This window comes from Rhincodon typus, chromosome 15 (genome assembly GCF_021869965.1).
Source record: "Rhincodon typus isolate 14 chromosome 15, sRhiTyp1.1, whole genome shotgun sequence".
Taxonomy (NCBI): domain Eukaryota; kingdom Metazoa; phylum Chordata; class Chondrichthyes; order Orectolobiformes; family Rhincodontidae; genus Rhincodon; species Rhincodon typus.
This window is the reverse complement of record NC_063346.1, coordinates 57348389-57366516: the sequence shown is the minus strand read 5'-3', so window position 1 is coordinate 57366516 and position 18128 is coordinate 57348389. Positions and strand designations below refer to the sequence as shown.

General features: G+C 43.2%; 2 protein-coding genes across 3 annotated transcripts in view; both read right to left on the bottom strand.

The window, feature by feature from the left end:
• LOC109911204 (protein MTSS 2-like) overlaps window positions 1-18128 on the bottom strand; it is a 1013245-nt gene that overhangs the window by 398221 nt on the left and 596896 nt on the right. The gene's annotated exons all lie outside the window — the stretch shown is intronic.
• Window positions 1-18128, bottom strand: part of vac14 (vac14 homolog (S. cerevisiae)) — a 308745-nt gene that overhangs the window by 199607 nt on the left and 91010 nt on the right. For both annotated transcript variants that reach the window (XM_048605640.1, XM_048605641.1), the window contains exon 12: window positions 13610-13675. In XM_048605640.1, coding sequence (XP_048461597.1) covers window positions 13610-13675 — 66 coding nt within the window. The remainder of the gene's footprint in view (window positions 1-13609; window positions 13676-18128) is intronic.

Below are 18128 nucleotides of genomic sequence, written 5' to 3'. Positions count from 1 at the left end.
ATTACAGAGTACATGAAAGTGCATGGTAAAATGGGGCACAGTCACTGGCTTTGTCAAGTGGAGGTCATGATTGACAAATCTGTCAGAATTCTTTGAGGGGTTAACAAGCAAGTTAGACAAAAGACAGCCAGTGGACATGATCTATCTGTATTTCTAGCAGGTCTTCGACAAGGTGCTGCACAGATGATTGCTACGATAAAATAAGAGCCCACGGTGTTAGGGGCAAGGTACTGCTATGGATAAAGGATTGGCTGACTGGCAGAAGGCAGAGTGGGGATAAAGGGGTCTTTTTCAGGACGGGCAGCCAGTGATGAGTGGAGTTCTGCAGGGGTCCATGTTGGGACCACAATTATTCATGTTATGCATTAACAATTTGGACGAACGAACTGAGGGCGTTGTTGCCGAGTTTGCAGTTGACAAAGATTGGAAAGGCAGGTAGTGTTGAGGACACAAGGAGGTTGCAGAAGGACTTGGACAGGCTAGGGGAATGGCAAAGAAATGGCAGACTGACAATGGAATATAATGTGGAAAAGTGTGAGATTATGCACTCTGGTAGGAAGGATAGAGGTGCAGACTATTTTCCAAATGGGGAAAGGCTTTGGAAATCTGTAGCCCAAAGGGACTCGAAAGTCCTAGTTCAGGATTTTCTTAAGTTTAAGATGCAAGTTCATTCGACAGTTACAAAGGCAAGAGCAATGTTAGCATTCATTTCAAGAGGGCTAGAATACAAGACGAGTGATGTACTGCTGAGGCTGTATAAGGCTCTGGTCAGAGCATATGTGGAATATTGTGAGCAATTTTGGCCCTCAGATCTAAGGAAGAATGTGCTGGTTTACAAGAATGATCCCAGACTGAAGGACTTGTCATATGAGAAACAGTTGAGGACTGTGGCCCTGTACTTGATGGAGTTTAGATGGATGAGGGGGATCTGATTGAAACTTACAGAGTACTGAGAAGTCTGGATAGAGTAGATGTGGAGAAGATATTTCCACTAGCAGGACATACTAGGAACCGAGGGCACAACCTCAGAGTGAAGGGACAACCCTTTAGAACTGAGATGAGGAATTTCTTCAGCCAGAAGACAAAGGCTAATCTGAGGAACTCATTATTGCAGAAGGCTGTGGAGGCCAAGTCATCGAGCATATTTGAGAGAGAGATAGAGTCTTGATTAGTAAGAGAATCAAGGGTTACAGGGAGAAGGCAAGAAAATGGACTTGAAACACATATCAGCCATGATCAGACGGCAGAGCAGACTCGATGGGCCGAATGGCCTTATTCTGTTCCCATATTTTATGGTCGCTTACTTCAATCTCACGTTGTTTATGTTGAAAGATCCCAGATGAGCCTTCAAAATCTTTATCACAACCCTAATAGGGAGCGCTTGCTGCTAATCGAGCCCCACTATTTCCACAAGCTGTTAGAAATGTACAAATGAATCAGTAAGTTGGTTAATTTACTCCTGGTTTCACTGAGAAATTAACAAATACTTGCTTGACGCAAGTGAATTTATTCTTCCAGTGGCAAATGGATTAACTACTATGCAAAATTAATTCAAAACACAAATTGGAGAAACAAAACGAGCAGCTCTACAGAAATATAATGGGCGGAAAACATTGGTGAAAGCAAGACAAGAGTTTTGTAAATGAAGACCCAAAAGACAAGGGTGGAATGAGGTTACTTTCTCACAGTTCTTTTGATTTTTGGTGATCATATCATGTTGCTTTCAATGAGAACAATGGAAGATTCTCAAGTTGGCAGCTGAGTTGTTGGACCTAACTCTTTGCTCAAGTTAGAAGTTCTACTGTTCAGATTTTGAGTGATAATTTGTTTTCTCTTATAGAGAAAAAGAGAGACCTGTCTTAGTTTGCAGACTTTCTGGAGGTCTAAGTGCAACTGCCCCCTCAGGTCCATGGCAAACCGCAAGTTAAAAATCTAAAAGTTGTTGCTAGGCCATTTTTCCAAACCAATGTGAGAGCTTGTGACACAAACATCAAATCCAGATTATTACACTGAAACAAAATTACAAGTTCTGAGGAAGGGTCACCGGATCCGAAACGTTAACTCTGTTTTCTCCTTCACAGATGCTGCCAGACCTGCTGAGCTTTTCCAGCAACTTTGTTTGTGTTCCAAAATTACAAACATACCTGGTAGGTTCTCTGTAACACTGCAACATCTAAACTTATACCTTTTGCAGTTTATATTCCAAAAACAGTAGTCTTTACAATTACAACAGGCATTAGATATCAATGAATCAAAGACTCATTTTCAAGACTCACGTCAGGGACTAGGGGACAAAATCTAGGCTTTAGTTCAGCCTTTAAGACAAGATGTTGAATTGAGATCATGTCTCCTCTCAGTTGGACATTAACGATCCCATGGTACAATTCTGAAAGCGAGCAGGGGTGTCCTGACCAGTGTCCTATCTAACATGAATTCTTGAACCTGCAGCGTAAACAGACTACCTGGTTTTTGCCAGCTTGAGAGATCATGACAGTTCAACTTTCCATCGCATTTCTGACACTGCAATACTGATTTCCTTGGCTGTAAAGCCCTTTGAGACATCCCAAGGACAGAAAAAGTCCATTCAACCACAGCTGGACATGGTGCTGTTGGTGGTCAGGGACAATAGCTTTAAGCAGAACAAAGAACCTAGCCTTCTCCTGCTCAGATCCAAACGACACAAGAGCATTGTGCTAACTTTTGTTAACTTTTATGGAAGTTTCAAGTTTGAATCCCTGTGCTTTGTTTTTTTCATTTGAGAAATGCTTTCAGTTTTAGGACACATTAGTTTTCAATGAGAAACTGCTTGCTTGCTTCACATCCTTTTTGGAACGAGAAGATTTCTGGATACAAGCTACGCTGAAATGATATGTACACACATACTTCCAAATCAAATGTTGTGCACCTTTCCCAAGAAAATGTGCCCTGGCTCAACAAGCTTACCCTAGAATCCATGTTTACTCACTTTGTTGGTTGCAACCTGGATCAGGAGGTGGGACCATTCCATTCCAGTGATCTTCTCACTCAAGAATACAAGAATTCCATCCTCTCATTGTTAACTCTGGCCACAGAGATAGCCAATATCTTCATTCAATAAAGAGAGGAAGGAGAACTTCACTTCTATAGCGCCCTTCATGACTCTGGATGTTGCAAAGCTCTTTACTTCCAACAATATACTTTTTGAATAGTGGCAGCGTAGAGAAATGTGACACTTGATTAAATACGTGACAACATCCCTTTGGCATTACTGACATTATTCAAGGGCTAAATATTGACCATGAAACTGGAGAAAATACTGCCCTCCTTGGAACTGAGCAATTCCATTAATGCATTTGCCTCAGGGTGTAAACATCTCAACTGGGAGTTCGACAACTCCAGCAATGCAGTAATCCCTCAGTATTGCACTCGAGTGCTGTCCTCAATTACATATTCAGGCTTGTAAAGTGGGGCTTGAACCCATGACCTTCTGTATCAAACAAAATACTACTAGACCCATCCAAGTTACTTTATAGTACATGGAACAGAGTCAGAGTCATACAGCAAGGAAATGCATCCTTCGTCCAACTCTTGTACACGAGCGCTTGCGACAGAAGAACCTCATGGAAAAACAGCCACTTCTGCGACAAAATAAAAATCTGGATTTTTCAGGTCAGGTTCTTCATCTAAAATGAGAAGCAGGATACAGTTGCCTGCAGTCAACATAAACCACTAACAGCACGCACAAGCATCCTGAGATAGGTACTTTGCTGAATGCTGCATAAAAATAACTGCGCACTATCCTCCATAAAATGACTTCTTCCATTGTGACCCAGTTTGAAGGATGAAGGGCCCACTGTTTGTTCAAAGGCGATATACAAGATAGAGTGGATGGCTAACATTCCCACAGGCCACAGTGAACTCAGCTGTCTTTGTACAGTCAGAAAGTTCCCAACAGAGTGTTTCATCATGTTTGGTAAACAAGGCTTACCACAGTATACATCAAGGAAATGAACCTGGATCCACTTTAAAAGTAATGTGGTTGTCTAAAAAATCTCCCTCTGGGACAGGCTTAAAAATAACTGGTTTCCAGTCTGCAAATATGAGAGTTCCCATAGAGTGCCACCAGCTTGCACTCCAGCTGATATCCAGGGAACAAATTAACTTTGGGGACAAAAAACATTTAACCATTGCGTGTCCAGCAAGACAATTTCATTTTGGAATAGGATTTTATTATCTGTGGTGGAAAAGATGGAGCCAGTTCAAAAGCCCAAAGCCAGTCTAGATGAGCGTGTCAGACTAGATGACAGATAAGCCAATAAATAACTGATTGTTGAAGAAATGTGTGAAGTTAACATCAGTAATTTGAGGAACAAAAACAGACGTTGCTGGAAAAGTTCAGGCAGGTCTGGCAGCATCAGTGAAGAAGAAAAAAAAATCAGAGTTAATGTTCTGGGTCCGGTGACCCTTTCTCAGAACACTTGAGGAAGGGTCACCAGACCAGATACGTTAACGCTGACTTTTTTCTTCACAGCTGCTGAGCTTTTCCAGATTGAGGCAGAAGGAGTTTAATTTGGATAAATGCAAGGTATTGTACTTTGGTTAAACAAATAAGGGCAGGACTTGTACATTTAAAATTAAGGCCTTGGGTAGTCTTGTAGAACAGAGAGATATAGGGGTTCAGGTACATAATTCTTTGAAACGTGCTTCACATGTAGATAGGTTGGTTAAGGGGTTTAGCATGTTTGCCTTCATTGCTCAGACCTTTCAGCATAGGAATTGGGATGTTATGTTGAGGTTGTACAGGATATGGTGGGGCCTCTTCTGGAATACTGTGTCCAGTTCTGGTCTCCGTTATAATAATATTATTAAGATGGAGAGGGCTCAGAAGAGATTTACCAAGATGGTGCCGGGGATAGAAGGTTTGAATTATAAGCAGAGGCTGGATAGTCTGGGACATTTTTTACTGGAGTGTAGGAAGTTGAGGGGTGATCTTATTGAGGTTTATAAAATAATGAGAGGTACGGATAAGGTGAATGGGAGGTGTCTTTTCCCTTGAGTTGGGGATGTCAAGACTTGGGGGAATATTTTTAAGGTGAGGAGAGAAAGATTTAAAAAAAAAGACATGAGGGACAATTTTTTTTTTTTTAAACAAAGTAGTTCATGTGTGGAATGAACTTCCAAAGAGAGTGGTGGGTGCAGGTACAGTTATAACATTTAAAAGACATTTAGGTAAGTACATGAATAAGAAATGTTTGGAGGGATATGGGCCAAGCGCAGGCAGTTGAGACTAGTTTAGTTTGCGATGATAGTCAGCATGGACTGGTGCGATCAAAGAGTCTGTTTCCGTGCTGTATGACTCTAAGTCGACACACAACACTGTCATGTGATTCAAGTCGGTTAGGGCCTGCTCATCAGTCATTGATGATTAGCAGGATGTAAACAAGCACGCAGCGTGCTTCACCTTGCTGTATACACTAAGATTCCTCCACACTCCAGAGATATGCAACAGACCTAGTCCAGTAGGTAGACAGAGTAGTTTCATGGTTCAATGCTATCATTTAGGCTGGCTTTTGGGGGGCACTGTGCTATCTCAATACGGATGCTGTCAAGTTTCTCCAATATTGTTGGAGCTGCACATTTCCAGGAAAGCGGAGGGAATTCTATCACACTCCTGGACTCGTGCCTTACAGGCAGACAAGGTTTGGGGAGACAAGACACAAATAACTCAACTCAGAACTCCTAGTCGCTGATGTGCTCTTGCAGTTAGTGTTTATATGGCGAGTCAGTTCAGTTTCTGGTCAATGGTAACACCTGTTGTTCACATATCTTGGGACCCTGGAACACTCATCGGTGTAATTTATGCTGAAAGTTTAAAGTCCTAACCATCAATTTTATGCTGCACTAACTGCTTCACAATTCCCTACCACAGTGGGGTCAGGTGACCATAGCCATACACAATTGGGCTGCTTGCATTAAAATACCCTGATTTTTATATAAATGTAGATTTTTTCATGGCAAATTATCAAGCCTGCTGAATAGTACAACTAAATAAATCTGCTAGAGCATCAAAGCATAATACAAACAGCAATAATGTTCATCCCCAAACCCCACTCACTGTCCAGACAGCTCCTCACTCCAACTCATCTTCCAAAGCATCTCCTGTCCATTTGATGTGTGCAGAGCCAGCACTGTTGGTGAGTGAAAGTGTGGGATGAGGATAAGCACAGTTAGTGGTGAGAACACAGTTTTGAAGAGAAAGAAGGGGATGAGCATTTAAGATGGGGGATGATTTGTGTGGTGTGAGGGAGAGTGACAAGCACTGTCTGTGAGGGGAGGCTGTGCAATTTGAGGGGGTGACAATTCCACACCCATGCTACTGCTGACTGGAAGATTTGGGCCATAGTGGCAAGAAGCATCGATGGAAGCAGATATCATACACTCACCAAGGGAGTTTTTTTTTAAATCCTGTTCATTAATCCTGAGAGTGAGTTTCAAAGTCATGGCTTTTCTTCAGAATATGGATTTAAAAGTTTGTAATGAGTATCACTGTAATGCCAGAACACAATAAATCCAAGACCTTCACATGATTATCAGGGACATCACACTGACTCATTTCAGACCTGAGTTACGTTCCCCTGAAATGGAAAGTTGCCTGGACGGATAGAGTTAGAAATCTTAAAATTCCTATGTATTTGCGACCAGAGACATACATAATCTGCAAATCAAATACATAGTCCTGATAGAGGTACTTTTAAGATTTAAGGGGTCAGTTAGCTCAGTTGGCTGGATAGCTAGTTTGCAGTGGAGGGTGACGCCAGCAGGGTGGGTTCAATTCCCACACTGGCTGAGGTTACCATGACTGGATCTCCTCCTTAACCTCTCCCCTCACCTGAGAGGTGGTGACCCTCAGGTTAAACCACCACCAGTTGTCCCTCTCAAATGGGAGCAGCCCTACGGTTTGGTAAGATTTCACCTTTTTAAGGGTGTGAATGGGTAAATAGAGGTGACAAAGAATATACTCCCAAAGGAGAACCATGGACCCCAAGAATGAGACAGTTACCAATAAATCTAACAGGGAATTCAGGAAAAATGTCTGTATCTATAAAGTGGAAGCTAGACAGTAACATGGTGGGAGAAAGAAATAGAAAGGCACTGTATGTAGATGAAGATGGATGAGAGGAGGCTCACACAGAGCAGTTTCTGTCTGTAAGTATAACATAATGTCAGTCTTTTGGAGAACAACAACCCAATAACGATCACAGCTTTAGAGTTGATTTAATGCAATTGTTGCACAGTACAGGGTGGCAGTTGTCCTAACATGACCATCCTGGCCTGCTGTGGAAGCAATGTATATCTTGTGCCACACCCTCTGCCTTTCCCTTTGTTTCCTTTTCAGACAATAAACAAACTCTTTCTCAAGCAAACCTGCAATCCAGATTCCAACCTCTTGAATGGGCGACTGCCTGTGTGGAGTTTGCACATTCTCCCCGTGTCTGCATAGGCTACCTCCGGGTGCTCCGGTTTCCTCCCACAATCCAAAGATGTGCAGGCTAGGTGGATTGGCCATGCTAAATTTCCCGTAGTGTCTAGGGATGTGCAAGTTGGGTGGGTTGGCCATGTGGTTTGCAGGGAAAGGGAAAGGGTTGGGTCTGGGTGGGATGCCATTGGGAGGGTCGGTGTGGACTTGTTGGATCACTGTAGGGATTCTACATGCAAAAAAGTGAGCTAATCCCAATTTCCTGCACATGTCTCTCTCTCTTTCATGGCTTCACATTCTTCCTAAAATGTGATACACATAACTGAGGTGTTACATCCAGCTAAGGCTAGACTACTGTCTTATACAGGGTTAAGATGATTTCCTTGCTTTTGTTCCAGATGCTCCATTTATAAAGTCCAGAATGCCATACGATTCATTAACTGTACTTTAAACCTACTACCTTGAATGATTTATGTACACGTACATCCAAACCCACTCACCCACCTTCACTTTGTACATTTATTTTTTCTCTGCAGTCTTCCAACCAAAATGAATCCCTTCACACTTCTCTGCATTAAATACCCTAACATTCAAAATAAACTGACTGCAGTGAGGCAGTTCCAGATTTACAATGGCTGCAAATTTGCATTTCTTGCCAATGTGTGATTGAGGCTGATCAGAATAACAACAGCCTGTATTTATCTAGCACCGTTAACACAATAGAATGTACCAATTATCAGTCAGTGAGCAGTTTAAGGAAATGTTACAACGTGTGATCAAAAGCCTGGTCAAGGAAGTAAATTTCAAAGAGTCCTGTAGAAAAGGAAAAAAAAGGAGGTGCATAGGTAGAATTTAAAGACGGAATTCCAGAGCTTTGGGTAACTTAGCTTATTATTCATGTCTCAGAATTTACCTTAGAGTTCCACTATTGGTAGTTTCACAAAAACCCTCAAAATCTGATGTTGCCCGAGTCAAATGCAAGATCATATTTGGGATGCAGCAAGGATGTCGTAATTTAGCTTTCACAAAACGGCAAGCTAGGAGTGGTTACGAAGCATGTTAGTGTCACAAGGGACTGGCACACTTCAGCTTCGATTTGGTTCGTACTGAAGATCAAAGGATAAAGATGGAGCTTTGTGGGTTGGCCAGGGTGGGGGTGTAGATTTGGCAAGAACCCTCAAACGGCTATTATACCATGGATTAGGAGATAGGCACTACATATTAAACACTTAGGGAGGGGGGTAAGGGAGAATAAAGGCTTTAATTCATGCCTCAATTCTACAATACCCATATAATGAACAGTTTTATATGTCTGATCCTTCAATACATTTCTACGGATTAAATTAACTTCAAAGGAGTCTAATTCATCACTTAGTGGCTCTAGCTAAAAAAAACATTTAATCTGTTTAAAAGGAGATGGGGGGGGGGGAATATAGTTGTCCTCTTGACAGCCTTCATCCATCCGCCACTGTCAAGTCTGCAGACTCATTCAGCATACATTGTCAAAACATTTCAAGGTGTTTTAAATAAACCTACTCTGATAAGGCCTTTACACTAGGCAAAGTGTTCCTGCACTGACTAACAAAGCTTGAAAGTTTTGCAGTTTATGTAGTTTCTTGCAAAAACATTTGCTTTAGAGATTATTGTCCATATTTCCTGACTTGGCAATCAATGGCTTCCAACTTCTTCCCAAGAAAATCCAAACTGACACAAGATGATTAAATTTATAAAAAAGGGCTCTGTAGATGTAAAGAGCGTACTTCAATTTGTGCAAGAGGACAGAACTAGGAAACACCAATAAAACAGTCACTAATATTCTGAGTAAGGAATTCAGAAAAAAGATGTCTTTGGCAAGAGAATGGCAAGGAGAATTCACAACAACAGGAGGCAGTTGAGATAACAGCGAAGTAATATTTAAGAAGCTGGATAAGCAGCTGAAGGAGACAGAACGGAAGATTATGTTGATGGAGTTTGACTAAGATGGATAAGAATAGGCCCATTTACCCCTTAGGCTGGATCAGGGCTGAATGGCATGTTGTAAATTCAACGTAATTGTAATGTACATATGCTCTGAACTTTGTCATAGGCCAGTTATACACTAGCAGACATGTCAACCTTATGGTTGCACTAAACGAATGACATGAAAAGACTAATTTAACACTGAAAACAAGTTAGTGATTGGACTGCAGTCTGCATAACACCACAGCCAATCCATGGGGGATGTGGCCTGGAAGTGAGATGTTAAGTCTGGGTGGACTAAGTGAAAATCTGACGCTGCGCCCTTACCCAGATCAATACATATCACCACCTGACAAAGCATCAAATATAAACTCACACTGTGCACACTCACTTTCTGGAGAACGTGCAGTTCAGGAATTACTCAGGCACTCAAAGAAAGGTTTCCTGTAACAGAATTGCTGGTTTCAGGTTATACACTAAATGGGTTTTGAAACCTCAATACTTTTCACGTCAGCTATCAGTATGTTCAGAGGGTCAGCATGAGTCGCAACCAAAGGTCATAGAGAATGGTTACAAAAGCAATGGAAATGCTTTTCTTATTGCAGCTGTCAATCCTGATGTTTCTTCAGACTCAAATAAATTAGGAATTCAAAGTTATTGAAGTATCTGACTATACCCATCAGGTTAGCCTTGGCAGCTCGAGACATGACAAGCCTGAATGGAGGTATATAACAGGAATGAGAAAACTGGCCCCTGGGATCAGTCATCGAGTCGACATGACCTCAGCTCAAGGAAGATCAATCCTGAATTCAATCTTTCAAAGTCATCCCTTCATGTGATAACCTGGCTCAGCAACAAATTGTGGCCTCTATTCAGATTCACATTTCTTCAGGAAATTCAGTGTCGAGAAAATACAAAAATTGAACATTCTATCAGAAATCTAAGCAGAAGCAAGATGATTAACTTGTGCATGGGGCCTAGCCCATTGGAAGCCGAGAAAGAATGTCAGATATTATGCAAGTCATTTAGACTGACACTTTTAGTGAATATCTTTGGCAGTATAACAAAAGGGAATTTTGCATTCTGTTTTACCAAAACAACTGCTGGGGTGTTTGAAAGCAAGATAAATTTAGTTTGGATTTAAATTGCTAATAGCTGCATCTGTAAATAATTGGTGCTGTCTGTAATATGAATGAGCCAGCACTTACTCCGTTGCCAAGCACTTTTAAAATTCTCACAACAAGGTGCAGAGCTGGATGAACACAGCAGGCCAAGCAGCATCATAGGAGCAGAAAGGCTGACGTTTCAGGCCTTGACCCTTCTTCAGAAATGGGGGAGAGGAAGGGGGTTCTGAAATAAATAGGGAGAGAGGGGGAGGCGGATAGAAGATGGATAGAGGAGAAGATAGGTGGAGAGGAAACAGACAGGTCAAAGAGGCAGGGATGGAGCCAGTAAAGGTGAGTGTAGGTGGGGAGTTCGGGAGGAGATAGGTCAGTCCAGGGGAGGACGGACAGGTCAAGGGGGCGGGATGAGGTTAGTAGGTAGGAGACGGGGGTGGGGCTTGAGGTGGGAGGAGGGGATAGGTGAGAGGAAGGACGAAGGAAGGGAGGCGGGGACGAGCTGGGCTGGTTTTGGGATGCAGTAGGGGGAGTGGAGATTTTGAAGCTTGTGAAATCCACATTGATACCATTGGGCTGCAGGGTTCCCAAGCGGAATATGAGTTGCTGTTCCTGCAACCTTCGGGTGGCATCGTTGTGGCACTGCAGGAGGCCCAGGATGGACATGTCGTCTGAGGAATGGGAGGGGGAGTTGAAATGGTTCGCGACTGGGAGGTGCAGTTGTTTATTGCGAACCGAGCGTAGGTGTTCTGCAAAGCGGTCCCCGAGCCTCTGCTTGGTTTCCCCGTTGTGGCCTCCACATCGGGAACAGCGGATGCAGTATACCACATTAGCATCGGGGAAACCAAGCGGAGGCTCGGGGACCGCTTTGCAGAACACCTACGCTCGGTTCGCACTAAACAACTGCGCCTCCCAGTCGCGAACCATTTCAACTCCCCCTCCCATTCCTCAGACGACATGTCCATCCTGGGCCTCCTGCAGTGCCACAACGATGCCACCCGAAGGTTGCAGGAACAGCAACTCATATTCCGCTTGGGAACCCTGCAGCCCAATGGTATCAATCTGGACTTCACAAGCTTCAAAATCTCCCCTCCCCCTACTGCATCCCAAAACCAGCCCAGCTCGTCCCCGCCTCCCTTCCTTCGTCCTTCCTCCCAACTATCCCATCCTCCCACCTCAAGCCCCACCCCCATCTCCTACCTACTAACCTCATCCCGCCTCTTTGACCTGTCCCCTCCCTACCTACGCTCACCTTTACTGGCTCCATCCCCGCCTCTTCGACCTGTCTGTCTCCTCTCCACCTATCTTCTCCTCTATCCATCTTCTATCCGCCTCCCCCTCTCTCCCTATTTATTTCAGAACCCCCTTCCCCTCCTCCATTTCTGAAGAAGGGTCTAGGCCTGAAACGTCAGCCTTTCTGCTCCTATGATGCTGCTTGGCTTGCTGTGTTCATCCAGCTCTGCACCTTGTTGTCTCAGATTCTCCAGCATCTGCAGTTCCTACTATCTCTGATTCAATTAAAATTCTCACCCTGGCTTGCAAATACCTGAATGGCCCTTCCCTGTCTCTGTAATCTCTCCCTGCTGCACAACCTCTCAAGGTCTCTGCGCAAGGTTATATCACATGGAATACAGGGAGAACTAGCCATTTGAATGACTTAAATTGACTTAAAAGCAGAAGACAGAGGGTGGTGGTGGAGGATTGCTTTTTGGACTGGAGGTTTATGACCAGTAGTCTGGGAACATTACCCTGTCTAGCCCTGTTAGAATTTTGTAGGTTTCTATGAAATTCCCCCACCCTCATCATTCTTCTAAACTCCGGTGAATATAGTCACAACTGATCTGGTTTCTCACCATACATCAATCCTGCCATCCCAGGAATCAGTCTGATAAACCTTTATTACACTCCCTCCATAGGCAGAACATCCATCGTCAGGTAAGGAGACCCAAACTCCACACAATGCTCCAGGTGTGGTCTCACCAAACCCTGTACAATTGCAGCAAGACGTCCCTGCTCCTGTACTCGAATCCTCTCGCTATGAAGGCTAAAGATATCATTTACCATCTTCACCACCTGCTGCACCTGCATGCTCACTTTCAGTCACTAGTGCACAAGGACACTCAGGTCTCATTGCACCTCTCTTTCCCAATCAATCACCATTCAGATAATCATCTGCCTTCCTATAACCTCATTTATCCACATGATACTTCACCTGCCACATCTTTGCCCGCTCACTCAACTCATCCAAATCACATTGTAGCATCTCTGCATCCTCCTCACAGTTCGTCATCTTAGCCAGCTTAGCGTCATCTGCAAGCTTAAAAATATTACATTTAAACCCCTCGTCTAAATCAATAATAAAATGTTGCCAAACACTAGGTTCCAAGCACTGATCCCTGCAGCACCTCACGAGTGACTGATTGCTACCAGGACAAAGACCCATTTATTTCTACTTTGATTCCTGTCTGCCAACTAGTTGTCTACGTACATCAGTACACCAATCAATATTCCCTCTAAGCTGCGCAGCTCCAATATTCCACCCGTGGTGATCAGCATTAGTACACCAATTGCAGCATTGACTTCCTGCTCCAGAAGTGGCTGCCATGCATGGGCCTTGGAGAACCACACAGTTGGTAAGAAAAGTAGAGGGAACACTGATCTCAATCCCATGCACTTTACATGCTAATCTCTGATGTGGCACCTTATCGAATGCCTTCTGAAAGTCCAAGTAAACCATATTCACTGGCACCTTCTTAGCAATTCTACTGGTTGCATCCTCGAAAAAATTCCAGTGGATTTATCAAACGTGTTTTCTCTTTTGTAAATCCATGCTCACTCAGTCCGATCCTGTCACTGTTTTCCCAAGTACTCTGCTATGAAATCCAGTGAGCTGAATATGGCAGATGGAGTCAGTATTAATCCTCAGATCACACACACCTCTGCAACAAATGACTGGTGAGTCAAACAGCTTCCAGATGGTGGGGCACATTGAGGTAACAACTCAAAACTGGAATACAAAGTTTTAACATTCACGCATTGGACACACGTTCATAAACCCAGAGTCTTTGGCACTCACCTCGTCTGACTCATCAGAAAGTGTCTTCAGCAACATGGGAAAGAGGCTGTCTGTGTGCCGAAACATCTGAAATGTAATCAAGAGTTTCATTAGGATGTTTAGTAACAGTTTTACCTTGACAAAACACATGACAGTTTCAGCTTTGTTTGAAAGGTTAAATTTGTAATGTCTGCCTTTGGCACTCAGGCCCAAGCTGACTTCAAAATCACACTACAACCTTTTGTTTCAGCTGCAGCTCCTTTCCAAAAACACAACTCCAGGGCAAGTTGAAAATGAAGGGCATAAGTAATCAAAGGAACAGAATCAAATTTCCACAGTTCATCCTGCAGCCTGTTCAGAATGCAGGCATGGCTTGCTCATGGTGGTGCAGACAACTTTTGAGACCAATGGCTGAGGCATGGACGAAACTGTGTTCTGTCTTGGGTAGTTATTTTTAAAAGCAATTTCACTTCCAAGTGCCACAAGAATAGCCAGGTTTGGAAATGGAAATATGATGCTTTTCTGGCATGCGGTAAAGTGGCAGAGGGAAAAATGACAAAAAGAAAGAGATTCAGGTGATCTGACATTGAACTGATGAAGTTACCCATGGCCAGTTTAGGGGCTTTGTTCCCCAAACTGAAAAAGCATCAGCAACCATACTTTGCACAATGTTTAAAACAATACTGCAATTACTTGGTTTAAGTGTAAATGTCTGAACCCTGCACTGGACTTTCCCAGGAACAGAATCAGCCCTGTGCAGTTAAAGCCAAGATAGGTAAAAACAACTGAGCTTCCATGAGAAAGGGAGCTATTTCCTAACACTGTACAAAAAGCACATTCCCTCATCTAACCAATGCTCTTCACACCTTGCAGCAATTTAAAATAATTTGCATTTATTTGGACCTTTTAATGACATCAAGGCATCCTAAAGTGTCCACAGCCAATCAAATACCGTTTGAAATATAGCCATTGGTATAATAAAGATTGGCAGACAATTTGCGCACAGCAAGCTCCCACTAAACAGGGGTGTGGTTGTTTCAGTTTTCCTGTTCTTTTTTTAAAAAAACGTTGGTTGCGAAGTAAGCATTGGCTAGAACACCATATATAACTCCCATTCTCCTCTTCACAACTTTTCAGCTTTCTGCCCAAATGAGAAAGCATTCAGCTGGACACTTTGGGCAGTGGCTGCGACAGTGTAGCACAATTATACAGGTTACATGCAGAACCAGGACTTAACTCATCACTTCACGTTAGCTGAGTGCTTGTAGTCCGCAGCTTATATTTGTATTTCACTTTGATTTTCATACTTTCCTAACCTACAGCTGAACGCTTCACTATGAAGTCCAATCTCTTTGACACTATGTGCACACAATTTATTTTTCCCCTTAAAGCGAGCTTTTAAGTCAACTGGTAGGTTTCAGCTCAAAACTCAAAACGATGCAATTCAGTAAATTCAGCATAATCCATGTCTAAGAATCAGGCTCATTCTCATCTTTGCTTAGTGATAACTGATGTCCATATCTCCGTCAGACGGAGCTAGAGTTGTTCAAAGGCTAAATATTCCTGATGGTAAATGTTTAATGGGAATTAGAAATCGAATTAGACTGACAAGCAATTCAATTTATTGAAGGATTAACCTGTTAATTACAGAGCCCATTCAAGGCTTTTCTAAAGCCAATCAAGCGATGACAGAAGGGTTGCAGCTTGATGCTGCTTATCTCACAACTCGGGCAGTGTTAAGTATTAGCAAATGCAAGTTCAAAGGCTTTACTTTTATTAGTTAATGACAGCTCTCCAGAGGGATCAACCTTCGGCTTGGTTTTTATACTGCTTTTGCTGCACTTCAATCACAGCATGCACTTCTAATCTAACCCAAGTCTGGATTAATTAAGGCACATTTTTGTCACAAGGTAGTAAAGCGTGGAGGGACTGAACATCATCAATTATAGCGGACGTCTATTAAAATGTATTTCAATTACTTTATGAGCCAGAGTGATTAGCTGCAAAGCCTTGAGCTATGGTCAGTTCTAACAAAAGAATGCAAGAAATAAAATGATCTTGTGGTACAGTGACTGGTGCCCCAACTTCGGTCAGGAGGCCAGAGTTCAAGTCCTGCCTATCTATGAGGTGTGATAACATGTCTAAACAGGTTGATTAAAAATATCTACAGGAAATAGCTCAGGAGTAGGTCATTTGAACTCTCAAGCCTGCCCTGCCATTCAATAAAATCACAGCTGATCTGCCTCAGGTCTTAACCACACCTCTTCATTGCCCTCAAGTCCCCAGTATTTCAAAAATCTATCTACCTCCTCTTCAAATACTTTCAGTGATCTAGCCTCCACAATTGGCTAATTTGGTACCATTATTCAAGAAAGACCAAGGAAAAGCCAGGGAACTACAGCCCCGTGAGCCTTGTGTCAGTGGTGGCTAGCTTGTTGGAGGGAGTTCTGACAGACAGGGTCTACACGTATTTGGAAAGGCAAGTGCCGATCGGGGATATTCAACATGGCTTTGTGTAAGGGAAATTGTGCCTCACTAATGCGATAGAGTTTTTTGACGAGGTGACAAAGAAGATAGATGAAGGCAGAGCAGTAGACGTTGATTCAATGGACTTCGGCAAAGCATTCGACAAGTTTCCGAATGGTAGACTGGTAAGTAAAGTTAGATCACGTGGGATCCAGGAGGAAGCTAGCCAATTGGATACAAAATTGGCTTGAAGGTAGGAGACAGAGGGTGGTGATGGAGGGACACTTTTTGGACTGGAGGCCTGTGACCAACTGTGTGCCACAAGGATTGGTGCTGGGTCACCTGCTTTTTGTTATTTATGTAAATAATTGGGATGTGAATATAGGAGGCATGGTTAGTAAGGTTGCAGGTGACATCAAAACAGGTGGTGCAGTGGACAGTGAAGAAGATTATCTCAAAATACAACAGGACCTTGATTAGATGGACTGAGTGGCAGATGGAGTTTAATTTAGATAAATGTGAGTTGCTGCATTTTGGTAAGGCAAACCGTGGCAGGACTTGTGCAGTGAACGGTAGGGCCCTGGGGCGTGTTGCCAAACAAAGAGACCTGGGATGCAGCTGCATAGCACCTTCAAAGTGCAGCGCAGGTAGAAAGGGTGGTAAAGGTGGTGTTTGGCACGCTTGCCTTTATTGATCAGAACATTGAGTATAGGAGTTCTGACATTATGTTACGGCTGTGTGGGACATTGGTACATCAGGCCACTTTTGGAATACTGCGCTTAATTCTGGTCACCCTTCTATAGACAGGGTGTTGTTAAACTTGTGCAGAAAAGATTTACAAGAATGTTGCCAGACTGGAGGGTCCAAGTTAGAGAAGAGGCCAAAATAGGCTAGGGCTTTTCTTGCTGGAGCATCATGAGGGGCATGAACATGGTGAATAGCCAAGGCACTTTTCCCACGGTGAGGGAGTCCAGAACTAGAGGGCATAGATTTAAGGTGAGAGGGGAAAGAATTAAAAAGGAACCGAGGCATAATTTTTCATGTAGGGGGTGGGGCGTGTATGGAACAAGCTGCCAGAAGCAGTGGAGGTGGGTACAATTACAACATTTAAAAGATTTCTAGATGGGTACATGAATAGGAAGGGTTCAGAAGGATATGGGCCAAATGCTGGCAAATGGGACTAGGTCAGATTGGGATATCTGATCGGTGCAGACGAGTTGGACGGAAGGGTCTGTTTTCATGCTGTATGAATCTATGAAACTCTTACTCTGGGGTAGGTAATTCAGGCATTCATTGCTCTCTGGGGAAGAAAATCCCTCTCATCTCAGTTTTAAACAAATGCCCCCCTAAACTGTAACTATGTTCCCTAGTTCAAGATTCCACCATTAGTGGAAACATCCTCCCAACATCTAACTTGTTGAGCCCCCTCAAAATCTTGTATGCTTCAAATGAATCAAGTTTTCCAAAAGATTTGAATAAAGCAAAAATTTGGTCCAGACAGTGAACTCACAACCAATTAACTTAAAGGAATGGGCTATAAATTCACGGCAAGATTTGGACAAGTAATCTAGGTTGACAGTACAGTGCAGTGCAGTACTGGGTAAGTGCTGCAGTGCTGGAGGTATTGGCCTTCCACTGAGGAAAGCTGCAGCCCCATCTGCCAGCTCTGCTGGATGTGGAATATTTCAGAGCACAACTCTACAGAAGCATCCTTCTCTCAATAAGTACCATCAGACACAGATGATCCGACAACTATGCTACAGGACATTATACCAATACAGATTTAGTGGTACTGATGAGGCGAGAGATTTAAGGCTTTTTTTTTCAGAATATCAGACATTCTGTGGAAAAAAGAATGTATTCAGAGGTGACTGACCATTCAGAAATTCAAGGCTGGTGCCTCTGTGCCAAGGAGATACCAGGGTAAGTAAGGATGTTAGCAGGTCCAACCCAAAACGTGCAGCCAGTCTTCAGGTCTGTAAAGGGAGGGTTTGGAGGCTGGGTATGGAGGGACTGCGGTTTGGAAGAACACAGTAGATTCATGCTCCTACACATCCACCAGCAAGCTGCTGTT